Here is a 21518-nt window from a genome sequence, read left to right as displayed (position 1 = left end):
CCTTGCCAGTGTACCCCATGTTAAATGGACTTGCCTTGGAAATTCGCTGTGACATTGCATGTGTGTTTGAGAAAGGTGACCCTGCTCAAGGACGAGGGTGGATCCAGGTTTAGGGTGTATCCTGCAGGTTTTAGGAAGTATCCTGTTTTAAGACAATCTGGGTTTAGGGCAGTTTCAGGTTTAAGATTATTGCTGATGGGAATAGAGCATATACTGCTACCTGAGTTCCCCTTGAGTTCTCGTGAAATTCAGAAAGTATTTGGGATGTGAATTGTGGGGCAGAACTTGGATTTCCTCAGAACGTGTTTGTACAGGGCCAGTGTGAGTTTGGGAATAAAGAATTGCTGATTGAATCTACAAAGCTGTGAGTGGCTTGTGATTCTGTGCCCAGCCAAGACTGTGGCACAAAATAAAAACAAAAAACAAAAGGACAGAGACTATGGTCCAGTGGTTAAGAGCTCCTGGATTCAATCCCTGAAATAAAAAAAAGTACCTTATTGCACTGAACATGAACTCTTGAGTATATATTCTGTTGTGCCCATTATTATTTATTTTTTCTAAATAAATAAAATATCTATCATTGTGTATCTGGCATACTCAGAAATATCTTGCAGCTGGGTGTGCCAAAAAGATAAGTTTTAACGAATAGAATGGAAACATAAAGGATGTAGAAAACACCAAGCCATTCTCCAGTGGCTTGCTTCTCAGGATATTTTTTAGCCTTTATGCTGGATGGCACGTGGCAACAAATTGACTTTTTTGCGTACATAATTACAATTCCAGTTGTTAAAAATCATCCTTTTGACCACCTCCTATATTTGGAGAAACAAATGACAACACACTGGCCTATTCCTTTAAAATTAGCATTGATTGGCCTGTGCCCTAACAGATCGTATGAGAGACTTGGCTTTACACTGAGTACCAGTGACAAAAAAACCTTCAGACCACATGCTAACACCTGTAATCCTAGTGACTTGGGAGACTGAGGCAGGAGGAGCACCAATTGGAGGTCAGCCTCAGCAGCTTAGTGAGGCCCTGTGCAATTTAAGACGATGTCTCAAAAAAATAAAAAATGACTGGGGATGTGACTCAGGGGTAAAGTACCCAATGAGTTCTATTTCCAATACCAACAAGAAATAGAGAAATGAACCCACAGTTTGGTGGAATTAAACATGTTATAAATGATATAATTTCTTCACAACTCATTATTTTTTTTCATGGATATACCCCACAATCAATATTTTCTTTTTTTAAAAAAAGACATATCTCACTTGTTATAAAACACATATTCTTTTTCATATGCATTTGTCTTCAAAGTATAAAAGTATTTTGTGTTTGACACATAAAGAAGATTTACAGCACCTTTGACTTAGTGATTTAATAATATGTCAATTTCATTCTCTATTGTCTACATCATTCTAAGTCCAATTTTATGCTTTCTTATCACTATGGACCTTCATATTCCCCTGGTACATTATTTTATCTCTGGGGAAATTTCAAAATCAACATTATACTATAAAATAATAATTTCAAATTTCAAAATAGTGGAACCTCCTTAAAATTCAAAACTGGAAATCTAGATTTCTTGTCTTTCATTAACATTATCCTCTAATATTTTCCTGTTCTTTTATGTTAGCAGAACTTTGGAAACTTTCCTCAGGCTAGCACAATATGTGCTTACACTATGCTTTCATTCTAATGTTAGAAGAAAAATACTAAAATACTAAAACCTGTGTTGATCTAGAACATAACAATTCATGTTAAGCCTAAGGCAGGCATTTTTTATAAATATGTATTCTATATGAAAAATTTAAACTAACATTAAGTTGCTTTTTCGTGAGCATGATTAAAATGCAGAAATGAAGCTACTGTCAAGGTTAAAAATATATGAGTATGAACATGAATGTAAGAAACTGCATAAATTCCATCTTATTAGCAGTGTAGGCTGCAACTTTACCTACTGAGAATAAAGAAGGTAGATTGAGCTTGCTGGTAGCACTTGACATCATAGATAAACCAATGGTAGGAAGTAAATGCATCTAAAGAAAACTAAAGTAGTTAATTATTTCTATTAATAATATTTTAATATTTCAGCCAATATTTATTTTTTGGATACTGTTAGGTACTAGGGTAAGCTCTACTTGCATTATATTATCTGAACTCAGTCATTAGAATGAATGCTAGTCTATCACTTAAGCTGATTCACCTGAGAGGGAACACACAGAACCTAAAGAAATCTCATTTGGAAACATCACCTTATTTCAAATCTCTTTAATTTCTCCTGGCTCAGCTTCTTTTTCATAATTAGTGTAGTATAGGTAGTTTTCTTGTTTTGTTTGGTACTGAGTATTGAACCCAGGGCACTTAACCATTGAGCTACACCCTCAAGCCTTACTTACTTTTGAGGCAGGCTCTTGATAATTTGTTTAGGCCCTCAATAAATTGATAAAGCTGGTCTTGAGCTTCAACCTCCCAAGTCACTAGGATTACAGGCATGTTCCACCAAGCACAGCAGTATAAGTATATTTGTATTTAAATCATACAGGATATATTTATACATAAGCTACATAGTAAATGTTCAAGAAATGTAAACTGCATAAGTCTTTTCACCAGAAGTGAAAAGAAATAATACTGGCAAGTTTACATAGTGAATACCCATTCCCAGGTATGGCTGACAAAGTCTACCAAGCTTTACATTTTAATTTTTTATTAACATTTGTTGATTTCTACAATATATTCAGTTAGAACATTTGATGGCAGAAACACATTCATAAACATGATTGAGTATGTCATGACAACCATAAAAAATCAACTGAGTATTTCTTGTATCATGGCAAGATGGAAAAGTCAGTAGAGTGTACAAGTTTGTACTCTCTTTCACTATCTTCCCATCTCTTGTCTCATGCCCTGGGGAATGATCATAAATCTTGAACCCCCATATACCCACTCCTGATAGAATCAAACCCTGAATGCCAGACATTCTTCTGAGCTACAATGCCTGTTCATTAAGTTAATGTGAAAAATTACATGTGCCCACCATGATGATAACACACATGCCTAGGCTACCTTTTTCCCTTTAAGGTGTATTGAATAGATCCAGAAGATTTCAAACTGACACATGCATTCTGGATGACCAGATCTGTGTAGATGTGCAAACTCTTCTGTTCCTGTATTAATCTAGACTCGGAATCACAAACCCATGTTTTTGTAATCACACAAAGGTCATGAAACATTGGATCAACAACAGCTTATATTATAGGCAACTAAAGATGGTTTTATTAAGGTAAAATTGAGCAAACAAAATTTCATATTGTATCATATTTTCATATTTAATAAAATGAGGTTACATTAAGATAGGGATAAAAAAATAGTCATAGTAATTGGTCTGCTTCAACTGAGAAGGGGTCCCTTAAATATGAAGTTCTCAGGCAGAGAAGTTAGTTTCCTGAATTATCCCTAATTATGTGTGGACTGTGGAAAATAAATGGCCTGACAGGGAAATTCATGGACCCAATACGATATGTCCATATAAGGGAACTCCTGGTAGCATTCAAAAAACTCACACTTCCACTTTGAAAATCAAGGAACACACCAACACGGCCCATAGGTCTCTCTATATAGAGAGAAAATATTGGGGAGGTGGTCAAGAGACTGAAATGTGTGTCCTCCTTCACACATAAAAGGAGAAACATGTCCTCAGATTCAAGCAGTGTGTGGTTCTTCCTTACCACAGGATCCCTACAGACTCCCACAGCCCAGTCCCAGGAGCCACACACATCCAGCTCCCAGTAATGTTTCCCAGAAGTGAAGATCTGATCTCCCCATGTAGCAAAATAGTTTGATCTGTCAGAATTCAAAGCTTCATCTTCATCATCTTCTCCAAACATCAGTCTTCTCGCATCACACAGCACTACATTGTGACTGCTTATTTCATTATGGAAAGAAATGTTCACTGTGAAGAGAGAATAATTCAGCCAAAATCAGGCCTTCCCCCTGCCCCAATTCATACAAAATGAGAGTTGATTTAGAGACTTACAAGAAAAAACAAGCAAAGATTAATGGAAAAGCTTTGGCTAGAAAAATATCAGATTCAAGTGCTACCAGTAAATCTGAACACTTACTAACTACAGGGAAAATATTCCTAAAAATTCATTGATCATAGAGCTTACTTCTGCTGCTTATTTTTTATGACACTCGAAACTCTGGACACCTGAGCATTCTCAAGTCCATAGCAATAAAATTAACCTCCATAATTCTCTCTTGTGAAAAGAAAAAGACAAAAATAAATGTAATCATGGATAGTAGATACTATGATTATTATTACATAATTACATAAATGTATCAGTGATATATCAATCTTCTGGTTAAGAAACCAAGTTTATATTTAAGAAAATCTATTTATTACAGAATTGGTTTCCCGTTGAGAATTTTCTGCCTTTTACTTTTGGTTCCATCTGACCCTTTTTCTGCTAAACTAACCTGTCAGGGTTAGGTCTACCATGGAGTTCCATATACTGCTTCACCAAGTGATGACTTACTTCATCATTGTTCATAAAATGTTCTGTGAATTCATTACTTTATATTTGTATACTGTTTATTATATCAAGTGTAATGTATTACAAATCTAGTTACTAGAAAACATTAAAGAAAACCACTTTTACAAATTTAAATTCAATAAACCCATTATCATAATTAATTGCTCTTGAAATTGTCTTGACTTGAGTCCATTAGTGTGACTCAGTGAACAAATGATATTGTATGTGGTGATGTTTCTAGGGCTTAGTGAGACTTTTTATTTCCTTTCCTTAATTGAAACTTTTGTGACAGAGCTTGTATACAACATTTCATTTATGTTTTTTCTTTACATTGTTCCATATTTTAACATGGTATACATAAATAAATATGTTTTGCATTCTTAGTTGCAGGCTGATCACTTTTATTAGGTCAAGGATTAATGAAGAGAGAATGATTACCCATAGAAAACCATCATTGTAGGGCACAGTGTAGCTGTCCCTCAAACAGATTGACACCCACCTTGAAAGTGGTTAAGTTCATCTCTCAGTCCAGTGATGGGATGAGCACTGAGCTGTGGCCTCACAGGCTGGGGCATGTGCAGGAACACTAACTCATACCTGCAAGGAAAAAATAAATAAATTGATCTTTCTGGCACCAAAGACTTCAACAATGATAGATTCAAACAGTGTTTAAGACCTAATGGTAATGGCTCAACTAAAGGTTCCTTATCTAAATCATATTCTAATGAAACCTAATGAAAAGGAGCACACCAGAATGTAAAAGAATGAAAAACTATTTATAGCCCACAGGAAGTAAGAAGAGGATGGGAGGTGTCTGAAAAGCAATGCTCTCTCCAAAGAAAGAAAGTTTGAGGACTTTATTCTGGGAGTCTATACATATTCCCTTTGGGGGCCATTGCATTAGGATGTACATTTCTGGACTGGGAATATTTCTCAGTGAACTTGCCTGACACGTAGGAGGCCCTTATTGAAATCCCATGAATAAAAACGAAGAAAAAAAGAAAAAGATGTACATTTCTCTGTTTTTTTTTCTTTCTTTCTTTCTTTTTGGTACCATGGATTGAACCTAGGGGCACTTTACCACTGAGCTATATATATAACCCTTTTTGTTTTCAGACAAGGTTTCATTAAGTTGCTGAGGCTGACTTCAAAGAATGTGCCATTCTCCTGAATTGCAGTCTAACCCTCCTGAATTGCTGAGATTATAGGCCTGCACCACTGTGTCCAGCCAAAATATGTACCTTTCTGAACATTCTCAATTAAGGATCCATAGTTCAAGTTGAAGAGATGGCATATATTCCTTAGTTTTCTCAAGTGGAGATCATCAAGCACATGATAAAAGTTTTAAAAGGCAGATGAGAACACGTAAAGATAGCTGATGCAAACACTTCTGGCTGACAGAATAAAAAACATTGCTCAGCTAAATGATGTAATGGGTCTAAAAGAAAAAACTTAGATTACCTCAGTGACCTTTGAGATATTGGCTGAGTCTTTTTTTTAATTGAGACAGAGTCTCCTAATTTGTTGATGCTGGCTTTGAACTCATGATCCTCCTGTCTCAGCCTCCTGAGCCACTAGGATGACAGGCTTGCTTCACTGTGCCCAGATCAGGATTGTTCTAGTCTTAAGGAATCTTTCTTACTTTTTTCTCTGCCTACTTCTCTCACCTATCACCTGGTAAGGACTATTCCATGTACCTCAATTTGTTTATGACTTGAAATCTAAAATTATAGATAGCTGTCTTTAGAAACCTCTGCTTAAGTTCAGCAAAAACTACACCCTTCAGCTCCAGGGAAGGAAAAGCTCAGTTTTAATAAAAAGGGAACAAGAAATCATATTCAGTAAAACACAGACACATAGAGGAAATGTACGCTATCTTAATAAGTACTTTCTTCATTGTCAGAAACACATTGGTATTCACAACCTTTATGGTGCCCCAATTTGCATTAAAAGTCAAACTTACTCTGCCAATGTGTCTTCTAAATTCTGTAAAAAAAAAAAAAAAAAAAGAAAGAAAAGCTTAAATTTCATGAGAATTAGCTATTCTACCATTAAGCCTTTGTATTTGAGAAACTTAAAAAATTACAACCACCACCTCAACACTCCTTGTAAATTAATTTTCTACCATAAAAGTAAAACAGGAAGAATCTAATTTTTGCTAAATTCAAAACCCTGAGGGTTATTCTGCAATGCTGCAAACCAGCAACTGTCTGAAAAGAGATCTTTTGCAGGACTTATTCACATAGTGACATGTGCTAAGGACAATTTGAACTAAGGACATTCGAATTATAAAAGAATGTAATAAATGTTAACTATTTTCAAATTTCTTTATGTTGCTCATCTGGACAAAAATGAAATACCCATGAACAAAATGCTCTTTTCATTTCTTTCTTTTTAAAATATGTTAGATGTTGATGGAGATTTATTTAATTTACTTATTTAGGGGTGGTGCTAAGAAATGAACCCAGTGCCTCACACTTGCTAGGCAAGTGTTCTACCACTGAGCCCCAGCCCCAGCTGGTTTCTTTCTATTTCTTAATGAAGTAACCTACAAAAGGATAATTTCAGAAATACACATATCCTGAGGAACCTACTGTCACAATTTAACAAAGCTTGCTTGCTGCATGAAATCACAGTTTCTGTTATTCCCAAAGGGGGAAGATCCCACCAAAAATGCAGAATGCATATAAATATGTCTTTGGTACCAAATAATGTGGCCAAGACAAAAAATATTTTCAGTCATGTCCCAATTACTTACCTCAAACAGCTCCACATATGGTTTATGGCACATTTTCATCAGCTCCTGATAGTCTTTCTTTAGTTGTTTCCCCTTTTGAAGCATTTTGGCTTTGCTTTTCTTAATTTTCTGTATATTCAATTTGCGTTCCTTTAAAAGTGTCTCCAAATGTTCTTTTTCTTCTTCATGGACACTGGGATGCAGCATCCTATAAGCTGCCTTGGTATTCTCTCTGTGCAGATGCACATACCACTGCAAGGACACAAATTTCTCAGATCAAATATCAGGTCAACTTTACTCTCCTCCACTTTATAACATCATCTATTCATTTTGACTCATGTCTTATGCTAGTAAACTATATACATAAATTCGTGTCTTTCTATTTCTCATAAACCATTAATTCATTCTTCTCTTCCCTTCATTTATTTTTCACTCATTATTAACTATATTAAGAGGCAGAACACTCCTCTCTCAAACTCATCTACTTTGTGACTTGTTGAAACAACCAGAAAGAAAGATTTTCATTGGTAATTCCTGTATATATCTTCACAAATCAGAAAGTCTGAATGCAAGCCATTTTGAATTCATGTATAACTCACAAATAATTGTATGCAACACTTTCATTTTTGTTAGTAAATAGGTCAGTAATATCAAACTTCCCTGCTCCATAGCTCAACAATTCTCCCTGAGTAGCAGTGCGGTTTTGAATCCAACAAGTAGAAGCTATCAAGAAAGATCTTCCTAAAATTTTGTGATGATTCCAACTCACTTGATGAGTCAATAAATGTCTACCTTTCCTATCCAATGTTGATTCTGAAAGAAATAGACTCTCATACTTACAACCCATTGGTTAATTTTTCTGCTCTCTTCTTTTAGATTTCTCTGGTTTTCTTGGATCTTTTTCCAAAGAGATCTCATTAGTTTTACAAACTTCTCCTGTAAGAGAAGTTGAACACTGGACAAGCAAGTTGATTATGTTTTCAGGCCCACAATGATGAAGAATTTCAAGCAATTTATATTTTAAAAAAAGTTTTATGCAGCACAGAGGCTAGGGTTTCCCTGCTTGGTGTGGATAATTATCAACTTTAGGGGATTCGGACTATGGAATCACACAATGTAATAAAACCATTTTCCTAGAGAAATTGGCAAATACATGGGCAATGTTAATTCTTAGGTGGTGTGGCAATTTGCTTCAGAATTTGGATCTAATGACACTAATATTCTGTGAGTATCATTCTAATATATCCTATATAAAAGCCCTTTGAATTTGTGGTACCACTTCCCTGCCCACCATACTAGCAATTGAACCTAGGGTCTCATGTATTCTAGGAAAGTGCTATGCCACTGAGCTACATCAACAGTCCTTTTAAGAAGTTATTATATATTTTAATTTTCCCAAGCCATCCTCCAACTGATTATCCTACTGCTTCAGTCTTGTGAGTAGCTGGGTTTATGGGTGTGCACCACCACATCCAGCAGAACATTTAGTTTTGTTAGTTTAGACACTCTTATAATCATGAGAACTTTAAAGTGCCCTAAGCAGTAAAACCATATCATCAAGTTATTGAAATAGGTTATAATAAATTAGTTTCCTCACACTCTCAGTTTTCATGAATGTAGATACTCTCACATACTTTATTCATAATTTTATCACTGTTACCTATACTTGTATATGGCACTCAGTAACAATGGTTCTTGTGCCTTATAGTCTTAGTCACCCTGCCCTCTAACTATCTCAGAAGCATCACTTACCCTGTACTGCTCAGCAGCCTCTTCAATGGGACAGTGTCTGTGAGCCCCATGCTCCTGGGAGTTGGAGCAGAGCGAACACAGCAGGGTCTTGTTCTCTTCACAGAAGATCTTTCTCTCCTTGTGGGTCACACACATGTGATCCTTAGAGCTCGGGAAATGCCTGACACTGGCTTTTCTGACAATGGATACCAGATTCTTCAAACGAATATTGCTCTTGAAGTCAATCTGCTGTGATGGCTCCCTGCACATAGGGCAATGTGCAGGAGTTTGGGCTTCTTCCCACAAAAGGCAGAGACAGGGCCAACAAAAGCTGTGCCCACAGCATATGGTGACTGGGTCTATAAGATAATTCATGCAGATGGAGCAGGTGAGTTCTCTCTGCAGGATGTCTGAGTCCATTCTTTTCTTCTTTTTTTTCCCCTATTTTTTTAAGGGAAGAGAATCAGAACAATTTCATATATGTAGTCTGGAAAGACAAGAAACTAAGTCAACAAAAAAAATTGGGAGGGGGGGGCGGGTGAGGTGGTACTAGGGATTGAACTCATTGGCATTCAACCACTGAGCCACATTCCCAGTACTATGTTGTATTTTATTTAAAATCAGGATCTCACTGAGTTGCTCAGCTCTTTGCTTTTGCTGAGACTGGCTTTGGTCTCACAATTCTTCTGCTTCAGCCTCTCTTGCTTCTAGGATTAAACTAATCAAAATTGTTCTCAAGTTATTACCCAATAATAAGCCTATGTCTTGGGAGAATAGCCTTTATTTTTCATGACACAAACAGAAAATGGAGGCATAAACAGAGCTCTCAAAAACTTTAGAAATCACTATTGCTTACCTAGTCATCAGCATTCCCATCCTATTTTTGCCTCATGCATAAAACAGAACCTTATAATCCCTAGTGCTCTTCCTTTCCAGCTTGGGCACAGGCAGAATGGCTCCCACAAAGAATGGTGGGGAGAAGGGTTGTTCTGCCATCAAGGAGTGGTGACCAAAAAATGCCCCATCAGCAATCACAAGCCCATCCAGGGAGTGGGCTTCAAGGCATGTACCTCTGGCACTCAAGATCCAGAAAATTGCTGTGAAGGAGATGGGGACCCTAGATACGAACATGGATACCAGGCTCGGCAAAGCTGTCTAGAAAACAAGACAATGAAGTGTCCCATAATTGTATCCATGTTCAATTGTTTGGGAAACATAATTAGGATAAAGATTCACCCAATAATTATTACACTTTGGTATCCTATGTCACAGTTGCCACATCCAAATACTTACAGAAAATGTGAACTACCTTATCAAATGAAGTTATAAATCTTCCTTTCTTAAACAAAGAAAGAATCTCAGTTTCATAAAAATGTGACATTCCTCTAAATGATCTTAACCATGAATGTTTGACCCAATTAGAGTTTTATAATGTGGATTCTGAATGCTTTTAACATCAATCATATTGCTCACTGCCCATAATTGGTATAGAAAAGGGCATATGAAAGCTAGGGACTCAGTGGTAGAGTCTTGCCCAAAATAGCAGAGGCCTTGGATTTGGTTCCCAGTGCTGTATTTAAAAAAAATAAAAAATGAAAAAGAAAGAGAAAGAAATGCCCTACCATTGAACTATTACTTTAATTATTTTATTTAAATATCACCTTAGATATTATTACTATTATTATTACTTCTTCTTCTTATTATTATTATTATTTCAACTAGAATTCACTATCCCAAAACAATTTCTAAATACTTAATGGTTAATGTGATGATCATTACTATCCAAAGTACATGTATGAAGACACGAATTGGTGTGCATATATTATGTATACAACCAGAGATATGAAAAATTGTGCTCTATATATGTAATAAAAATTGTTATGCATTCTGCTGTCCTATATAAATTTAAAAATTTACATATAAATAAATAAAGAAATACCTAAGGGCTGATGATTAAGCTTAACATTGCAAAATTGAATCAGATTTCAGTCAAAATCTACTAACAGGAATATACTAACCTCTTGTTGTACCCTCCTATCTTTATTATCTATACTCTTGTAATAAAAAAATACACAAATTACAGCAAATAGGTATATCTAGCAAGTCATTAAAATCATTACCAAATACCTATCACACTGGAAAAACACATAATTAACTTAATTGCCACCAGGAAACAAGCAGTGCTTTCTGGCAGAATGCATTTTAGCGGACTTCCTGAATAGGACCTGCTCAGCTCTGAAAATAAAAACAAAAATTAGTAAATGGGATGGCACCAAACTAAAAGCTTTTTGCACACCACAGAAACAACTGAGTGAAGAAAAACTACTGAGCGGAGAAAATTTTTGTCAATCTCTCTTCCCACAGATAATATATATAATATTATAATATATATATCCAGAACAGAAAGAACACAAAAATCTAAGCACTATAAAAACAAATAACCTAGTTAATAAATAGGCTAATGAACTGAACATACAGCTCTCAAAAGAAGTACAAATGACCCACAATTATATGAAAAAAGGCCCAGTGTGCACAAAGTGCACACCTGTACTTTCAGAGACTAGAGAATCTGAGGCAAGAGGACTACAAATTCAAGCCCATCATCAACCAACTTAGTAGGGCCTAAGCAACTTGATGAGACCCTGTATTAAAATGAAAAATAAAAAGATCAGGGTATATAGTTCAGTTGGTAAAACACCCTTGGGTTCTATCTCTAGTACTTTCCTGCTCTTCACACACACACAAAAAAAAAAAAATGGAAGGAAGGAAAAAAGAAAAATATTTTAATATCTTTAGCCCTCAGGTAAATGAAAATCTAAACTTGTGAGTCTCACTCTAATGAGTATGGCAATCATCAAGAATACAAAATAAATAATAAATTCTGGATGTAAGAAAAAGGAACTGTTGTAAACTTTTGTGAGGATGTAAACTGGTTCCTTTAATACATACTAACAACAATGGAATACATAAATTATTTATGTAAAATTAATCATCAAATTTATTCCAAGGCATGCAACAGGACAACAAACAGCAGTCTAAACATTACTAAGAAAGCAAACTACATCACTTCACAGAAAACAAGTTCATTTTACTGATAATTAAAATTCATAAATTTGCTTGCTTTGATATGGGGAAGTAGCAGGAGCTGCTTTTCTGTATACTCACCTAAGAAATACGTCTGTGGGCTCACCAATACTTGTTGCTGAAGTAATAATATGAAGTCAACACAGGAATCAGGGCCTCTGTGCGGTAGTGGAAGACTTCCAAAATCTCTCAGCCAGTCCCAAAGGCACTCTGTGAGCTCTGGAGAAGAACAAGTTGGGCTCTTGCAGTGTCCTTTTATTGCCCCAGAAACCACACCCATTTTCTCCAAAAGATTGCATTTCTTGGAGCTTGGGATAGTCTTGAGTGGATGATTGATTGGATGATTGATTAGGTGTGTCCAAAACAGAGATCTCCATAAACAATCTTGTAGAAACCTCCTCTCATCAACAGTCACTGATTATAAACCAATTTACCCTTCAAATATCAAATTTAAATGTATTTTTTGGAATATTTTTATTTTTGTTTATAAAATGGGAGAAAAGAGGTATCATCAATTTATACACTTAACAAATGTTTTAGAAAATTTGAAAATGTTTTATTTGAGATTGGCTTTAATTCTATCCTGTCATGCAGAGAATAATGCAGTCATTGATGATATTTTTTTTAATGTTAATCTAAGGAAATCACTGATCCCACTCCACCCTGGAGATTTCTCCTGCTCTCACATTCCAGATCACACTTCCCAAGGCCTCCATAAGTGGCAGAAATTTGGTTTGGCACTGCCTGACCCACTTCGGGGGTGCAGGGGAGAAAGGCCAAGAAGACCTAGCTCATAGAACTTTGTGGGGCAACTTAATGTTTAATTTACATTATAATTGTTTATTTTTATTTTTTGATACAGTCTAAGTTGTTCAGGCTTGAACTGGACATCATCCTGCCTTAGTCTTCTGAATAGCTGAACTACAGATAGACTTCGCTGTGTCAGCTGTAATTTGCTTATTATAACAAAAAGAAACAACAATGGAAAAAATCAGAAATAGTTTCTTTAATTATTGATTTGGGAAGATAGTGTTTTACAAAGGAATAACTCATAGTCCCACTCTTCCAAAATGATCTTTACATCTGGGTGCCTCCCTTTCCTGGCATATTTTAAACCAAGATTTAGCTGTAGGAATGAACGGGTTTCAGAAGGAATGAGAATTCTTACCTGATCTTTTAGTTTTCCAATGTACATATGTGTGTATATATATACAACTCATGGTTTGGTAAGTTTTACAATTGTGCTTTCTATAAATGATCTTAGGTTCTCAAAGCACAGCTGTACTCTGGAGGCCCATTAATGTTAAACTCAGGGACTTTATGTCCAGTTCTTAATCAAAATTTGTAGCACCATTCTCTCTTCAGTAAAATCTATATTTATTAAGAAAATTCAGGCCAGGAGTGGTGGTGCATGCCTGTAATCCCAGCCACTTAGGAGACTGAGGCAAGAGAACCACAAGTTTGAGGCCAGCCTCTGAAATTTAGTGAGGACCTAAGGAATTTAGCCTGTCTTATAATTTAAAAATAAACAAATAAGTAAACAAGGCTGATGATGTAACTCAGAGCTAAATTTCTCCTGGGTTCAATTCCCAGTATCAAAATGGTACTGATTGTGGAACCTGGGACTGAGAAATGATTTTAAAATAGTAGCCTTGGCAGTTCCGGTAACTGAATGCTAGGGGGCACCCGGTTACCTCTTTGAAGGTAACCAACTTTGAAAATGCTGATCTCATGCTGATTCAGCTTTTTGGGGGGAATCACATGTATGCAGAATTCTCTTTTTAAAACATCGGAAAGATTAAGTGAAAAATATTATTTTCAGATGTCACGCACATGGAATCTACACTTTGATCACTTTATAAGCACATTAAAAAAAAACAGTATCACCTATTTAATTCTGCAATGACTCTAACTTATGAATGGAAGAGCTATGGCTGAGAAATATACTAAAGAAAATCTTATGCTCTGAGTATATTAAACCCTTACTTTTTTTGAGGAGACATTCTATGATGGGTAAAAAGATTTAAAATTTTATTTTTATATTGGGAATTTAGGCTTGTCCTCCTCCTTAAATAATTTTTGTCATCAAGTCTTCTACTAAAAAAAAAAACTGACTGGGATAGTTAGGCCTCATAACCACATTGAAATTATGAAATTATAACACTTTTTTCTTTTATTTTTTAGTCCTACTGGGAATGAATTCAACTTAGGGCCCACCAGGACTCAGAGCTCTCTAGGTTAGGCAAACACTGTCACCAAGCCCCAGTCCCAGCCTATTCTGTGCAACTTTAAGAGATTCGTCTAAACTGGGTGGGGTGGGGCACACCTGTAATCCCATAATCCCAGCTGCTGGGAGCCTGAGGCAGGAGGATTGCAAGTTCAAAGCCAGTCTCTGAAATTTAGTGAGGCCCTAAGCAATTTAGTGAGACTCTGTCTCAAAATAACAAATATAAAGGATGTGCCTCAGTCTTAAAATACTCATGAATTCACTCCGCCTGAACTGAAGAAGAAGAAGAAGAAGGAGAAGAAGGAGATTATTCATGCAGCTTATGAAACTTTTATCTCTCGTTCTCCCAAGAACTGTTCTGAGATAAAAAGTAATACATTGTTACTGCTGTTGACTGGTGTTGAGTCCTTGCTTCCTCAATGTTGAAGAATAACACCAGAGAAGCACGCTGAGGTGCCGAGGCAAGGTCAGAGTGGAAAGTAGAAGTTTATTAAAAGATAGCAGAAAAGACTTCTCTTGGAGGAAGAAGGGGTCCCAAGAGGTGGAATCAGTGGAAGTGCGGTTGTCTCCCCTTTTTATACCTAAGGTCTTCATCTGGTTCCCCCCCCCCATTCCTATCCTTTGTTCTGTTATCTTTCAGTGATGGACTGTAGGTAGGAAGGCCCAAAGAGTGGGGCACAGGTGGGCTAAAGAAGTAATCTGGGCAGGAAGGACTTTTGAGTCACCATCTTATGTTTGCTGGGAGCTGTTTCATTAACACTTCTTTGGGATGGGCTCTGGGCCTTGGGTTTTCTGGGACTTCATTAACATTCCAAGAGTTGTTCTGCTTTTCCCAGAATTCATTCTCAAGATGGCCTCCATTTTGGATCTTACTTGATATTAGACCTGATTTACCTAACTACACTGACTACTTAACTTTAAATCTGGCTTCAACATGACAGAATAAACCTTCACATAACTAAAACACAAACAAATCTTTGAGATTTTTGTTTGTTTGTAAACTGAAATTTCTCTGTATTGTTCAGGTTGGTCACAACTTTCCTGGCTCAAGGCTTGACTCAAGTGATCTTCCTGCTCAGCCTCCACAGTAGTTGCAATTTCATTTCATTTCAGGCTGCCATTTCATTTCAGTGTTTCTCAATCTTTGTCATGATCAGAATCCACTTGTGGTACTTGCTATCCATAAATTGCTTCATTTCTGATTTACTAGTTCTAGGATTGACCTGAGACTTTGCATGGCTAACAAGTTGCCAAATGATATTGATTCTGTTTGTCTGGGGACTTCATGCCAGGAACCACTTCCCTAGATAATTAAGACTTTTTTTTTGTATGGTTATAAAAAGGATAAGTGTGAACTTTGTTAAGTGTAAACATTAAAATATATATCCAGAAAAAATCAAGTTGCCTGATTCCAACATGGCGGCAGGCGCGGAAAGATCAAGTCTCTGACCTCTTCAGCTGTGCGGGCATAGGGAGTCATAAGCAGTCTAAATTCTGTTTGCTCAGGATCACTAGGCAATGCTGAGCTGACGTAGATCTGGGGCAAACAGTCTGGGCCTCTCAGAACACACACTGAGCCCGGATATGCTGAATTCAAGCTTCCGTTTGCCTGCTTCCCACAGACAAACAGCTGTGACTCAGCACTAATCCATCCAGCTGAAATAACTAGTCAGCCCTTCTGATCCTACGGAGGTAAATGCCAACCAAGCCTTTACGGTAGTGGCCACAGATTTGAAACGGGGCATGGGAGAGACAGTAAGGACCCACCCATTGCATTGGTCACCCGGCAAAGGAAAACGAACTGTCGCCATTTGCAAGAGATACCACCATGGCAGAGAACTGACGTCACCAGACTGCGGCAGAGGAGATAACTTCATTGAAACTTGAGGCTACAGTGACTTCTTCCCTTCAATTCTAATACCTTTCGTCCCAAGCATCAAATAAATTTATAGGAGTAAACACTAACTCAGCAGTCAAACAGAACAAGAAGTAACATGAGCAGTTTGAAAAAGCAAGGAAGAAAAGGAGAACAAACAATGCAGGACAGCCTAAATATTCAGGAGGACCTAGAGTCATCAGAAAAATGGTCATATAAAAAACTCAAGGAACACCTTTGACAGATGGATTGGAACCTTAAAGAAGATACGAGACAGCAAATTTAAGCAGCGAAAGAACACATTGAGAATGAATTAGATAAACAGATAAAAGAAGAAGTTAAGCATCTTTATCAGGAGATAGAGATTATAAAAAATAAACAATAATTCTAGAAATGAAGGAAACAATAAACCAAATTAAAAACTCAATTGAGAATATCACTAACAGAGTGGAGCAAGTAGAAACTAGAACGTCAGATAATGAAGACAAAATATATCATCTTGAAAAGAGTCTAGCCAACTCAGAAAGGCTGGTAAAAAATCACGAGAAAAACATCCAAGAGTTATGGGATAACATAAAAAGCCAAACTTACAAGTCATTGGGATAGAAGAAGGTACAGAGATTCAAACCAAGGGAATGAGTAACCTGCTGAATGAAATAATTACAGAAAACTTTCCAGAAATAAAAAAGGAAACAGATATACAAATCGAAGATGCATACAGGACACTGAGCACACAAAATCACAGTAGACCAACATCAAGACACATTGTTATGAAGATATCCAATATACAGAACAAAGAGAAAATATTAAAAGCTACAAGAGAAAGGAGGCAGATTACATTCAGGGGTAAACCAATAAGGTTAACAATGGATTTTTCATCACAGACGCTGAAAGCAAGAAGGTCATGGAACAATGTATTTCAAACACTGAAAGACAATGGATGCCAACCAAGAATTCTGTATCCAGCAAAATTAAGCTTCAGGTATGACAACAAAATAAAAATCTTTCATGATAAACAAAAGTTAAAAGAATTTGCAGACAGAAAACCAGCATTGCAAAGCATTTTGAGCAAAACACAACAAGAGGAAGAAATGAAAAACAATAACCAAAACCATCAGTGGGAAGTGCCTCGGTAAAGACAGAGGGCGAGGGGAAAGATAATCATGGAGAAACAAACTAATTTTTTTTTTTAAAAAAAGGATAAATAATCAAACATGGCTCGAAGTACAAACCATATATCAATAGTAACTCTTAATGTTAATGGCTTAAACTCTTCAATAAAGCGACATAGGCTGGTATTATGGATTAAAAAAACAAATCCAACAATATGCTGCCTCCAGGAGACACATCTGATTGGAAAAGACATACACAGGCTGAAGGTGAAAGGATGGGAAAAAAATATACCACACACACGGTCCTTGTAAGCAAGCAGGGGTGTCCATCCTCATATGGAATAAAATCAACTTAAAGACTAAATTAATCAAAAGGGATAAGGAAGAAAATTATATACTGTTAAAAGGAACCATTCACCAACAAGACATAACAATTATCAATATGTATGCACCAAATAATGGTGCTGCGACATTCATAAAACAAATTCTCTTCAAGTTCAAGAATCAAATAGACCACAACACAATAATTATGGGTGACTTCAACACACCTCTCTCATCATTGGACAGATTCTCCAAACAAAAGTTGAATAAAGAAACTATAGAACTCAATACCACAATCAATAACCTAGACTTAACTGACATATATAGAATGTATCAACCATCATCAAATGGATATACTTTTTTTCTCAGTAGCACATGGATCCTTCTCAAAAATAGACCATATATTATGCCATAGGGCAACCCTCAGTAAATATAAAGGAGTGGAGATAATACCATGCATTTTATCTGATCATAATGGAATGAAACTGGAAATCAATGATAAAAGAAGGAAAAAAAAATCCTACATCACATGGAAAATGAACAATATGTTACTGAATAATCAATGGGTTACAGAAGACATAAAGGAGGAAATAAAAAAAAAATTCTTAGAGATAAATGAAAATACAGACACAACATGTCGGAATCTATGGGACACAATGACAGCAGTTTTAAGAGGGAAATTAATCACCTGAAGGTCATTCCTCAAAAAAAGAAAAAAACAACAAATAAGTGAGCTCACACTTCATCTCAAAGCCCTAGAAAAGGAAGAGCAAAACAACAGCAAATGTAGCAGAAGGAAAGAAATAATTAAAATCCTAGCAGAAATCAATGAAATTGAAACAAAAGAAACTATTGAAAAAATTAACAAAACTAAAAGTTTGTTCTTCGAAAAAATAAATAAGATGGACAGACCTTTAGCCATGCTAACAAAGAGAAGAATAGAGAGAACTCAAATTACTAACATATGGGATGAAAAAGGCAATATCACAACAGATACTACAGAAATACAGAAGACAATTAGAAATTATTTTGAAAACCTATATTTCAATAAAATAGAAGATAGTGAAGACATCGATAAATTTCTTAAGTCATATGATTTGCCCAGACTGAGTCAGGAGGATACACAAAATTTGAACAGACCAATATCAATGGATAAAATTGAAGAAGCCATCAAAAGACTACCAACCAAGAAAAGCCCAGGACCAGATGGGTATACAGCAGAGTTTTACAAAACCTTTAAAGAAGAATTAATACCAATACTTTTCAAGTTATTTCAGGAAATAGAAAAAGAGGGAGCTCTGCCAAATTCATTCTATGAAGCCAACATCACCCTGATTCCGAAACCAGACAAAGACACTTCAAAGAAAGAAAACTACAGACCAATATCTCTAATGAAGCTAGATGCAAAAATTCTCAATAAAATTCTGGCGAAAAAAATACAAAAACACATCAAAAAAATTGTACACCATGATCAAGTAGGATTCATCCCTGGGATGCAAGGATGGTTCAATATATGGAAATCAATAAATGTTATTCACCACATCAATAGACTTAAAGATAAGAACCATATGATCATCTGGATAGACGCAAAGAAAGCATTCGACAAAGTACAGCATCCCTTTATGTTCAAAACATTAGAAAAACTAGGGATAACAGGAACTTACCTTGACATTGTAAAAGCTATCTATGCTAAGCCTCAGGCTAGCATCATTCTGAATGGAGAAAAGTTGAAGGCATTCTCTCTAAAATCTGGAACAAGAAAGTGATGCCCTCTATCACCACTTCTATTTAATTTAGTCCTTGAAATACTAGCCATAGCAATTAGAAAGAGAAAAGAAATTAAAGGCATAAAAACAGGAAAAAAAGAACTTAAATTATCACTATTTGCGGATGAATGATTCTATACCTAGAAGACCCAAAAGGGTCTACAAAGAAACTACTAGAACTAATAAATGAATTCAGCAAAGTGGCAGGATATAAAATCAACACGCATAAATCAAAGGCATTTCTGTATATTAGCTACAAAACTTCTGAAACGGAAATGAGGAAAACACTCCATTCACAATATCTTCAAAAAAAATAAAATACTTGGGAATCAACCTAACAAAAGAGGTGAAAGATTTATACAATGAAAACTACAGAACCCTAAAGAGAGAAGTAGAAGAAGATCTTAGAAGATGGAAAAATATACCCTGTTCATCTGATATATATATCAGAACTAACATCATCAAAATGGCAATATTACCAAAAGTTCTCTATAGGTTTAATGCAATGCCAATCAAAAGCCCAATGGCATTTCTTGTAGAAATAGATAAAGCAATCATGAAATTCATATGGAAAAATAAAAGACCCAGTACGGGGACCAAAATGCCAAGGTCTCGGCTTGGCACCAGAATCACGAGGCACTCACAGCTTTGTAGATTCAAACAGCAATTCTTTATTCCCGCTCTCACACCGCCTCCACACAGGTCCAGGGGCAATCGCGTTCTGCCGTCTACCCGCACAATTCACCTACTCCATGAGGCTATCTCCAAATCCCATTTCAATCTCACGAGAACTCAACGGGAACAAGCAGCAGGAACACCCTAATCCCAGCAATAATCTTCAATCTCCAACTTCCCTAAAACCCATTGTCTTAAACTGGCAACGCCTTAAACTCAAGGAGCCGGTTACTTCCTCAAACCTGATCAGCTCTAAACCCGGATCCGCCTTGGTCCTTGAGCAAGGTCATCTTATTAAAGCATGCACGCAATGTCCCATCGAATATCCTCTAAGCAGCATGGGGTACGCTTGGCAAGGAAATTTCGATGCATCATTCCTACTTGGTAATGGCCCTCAGCAGAATAGCAAAAGCAATTCTAAGCAGGAAGTGTGAATCAGGTGGTATAGGGATACCAGATTTCAAACTATATTACACAGCAATAGTGACACAAACAGCATGGTAGTGGTACCAAAACAGGCAGGTGGACCAATGGTATAGAATAGAGGACACAGAGACTAATCCACAAAATTTCAACTATCTTGTATTTGATAAATGGGCTAAAAGCATGCAATGCAGGAAGGATAGCATCTTCAACAAATGGTGTTGGGAAAACTGGAAATCCATATGCAACAAAATAAAACTGAATCCATTTCTCTTGCCATGCACAAAAGTTAACTCAAAATGGATCAAGGAGCTTGATATCAAATCAGAGAATCTGTGTCTGATAGAAGAAAAAGTTGGCTCAGATCTACATACGGTGGGTTCGGGCTCCAAATTCCTTAATAGGACACCCATAGCACAAGAGATAATAACAAGAATCAACAAATGGGACTTACTCAGACTAAAAAGTTTTTTCTCAGAAAGAGAAACAATAAGAGAGGTAAATAGGAAGCCTACATCCTGGGAACAAATTTTTACTCCTCACACTTCAGAGAGAGCCCTAATATCCAGAGTATACAAAGAACTCAAAAAATTAGACAATAAGATAACAAATAACCCAATCAACAAATGGGCCAAGGACCTGAATAGACACTTCTCAGAGGAGGATATACAATCAATCAAAAAGTACATGAAAAAATGCTCATCATCTCTAGCAGTCAGAAAAATGCAAATCAAAACCACCCTAAGATACTATCTCACTCCAGTAAGATTGGCAGCTATTATGAAGTCAAACAACAACGGGTGCTGGCGAGGATGTGGAGAAAAGGGTACACTTGTACATTTCTGGTGGGAGTGCAAATTGGTGTGGCCAATTTGGAAAGCAGTATGGAGATTCCTGGAAAAGCTGGGAATGGAACCACCATTTGACCCAGCTATTGCCCTTCTCGGACTATTCCCTGAAGACCTTAAAAGAGCATGCTACAGGGATACTGCCACATGGATGTTCATAGCAGCACAATTCACAATAGCTAG

General features: G+C 36.4%; 1 protein-coding gene and 1 pseudogene across 1 annotated transcript; one reads left to right on the top strand and one right to left on the bottom strand.

The window, feature by feature from the left end:
• LOC144376686 (putative N-acetylated-alpha-linked acidic dipeptidase) overlaps nucleotides 1–21518 on the top strand; it is a 143857-nt pseudogene that overhangs the window by 94114 nt on the left and 28225 nt on the right.
• Nucleotides 2802–9515, bottom strand: LOC144377158 (tripartite motif-containing protein 43-like). The gene is made up of 6 exons (XM_078046853.1): nucleotides 9025–9515; nucleotides 8113–8208; nucleotides 7294–7524; nucleotides 6499–6521; nucleotides 5035–5132; nucleotides 2802–3952 (listed from the first exon to the last, which is right to left on the bottom strand). Exons 1-6 carry the CDS (start codon nucleotides 9421–9423, stop codon nucleotides 3438–3440), a joined length of 1362 nt encoding a protein of 453 aa, XP_077902979.1. The 5' UTR covers nucleotides 9424–9515; the 3' UTR covers nucleotides 2802–3437.

This window comes from Ictidomys tridecemlineatus, chromosome 4 (genome assembly GCF_052094955.1).
Source record: "Ictidomys tridecemlineatus isolate mIctTri1 chromosome 4, mIctTri1.hap1, whole genome shotgun sequence".
NCBI lineage: Eukaryota > Metazoa > Chordata > Mammalia > Rodentia > Sciuridae > Ictidomys > Ictidomys tridecemlineatus.
The sequence above is the reverse complement of the archived record's forward strand: the minus strand, read 5'-3'. Positions and strand labels throughout refer to the sequence as shown.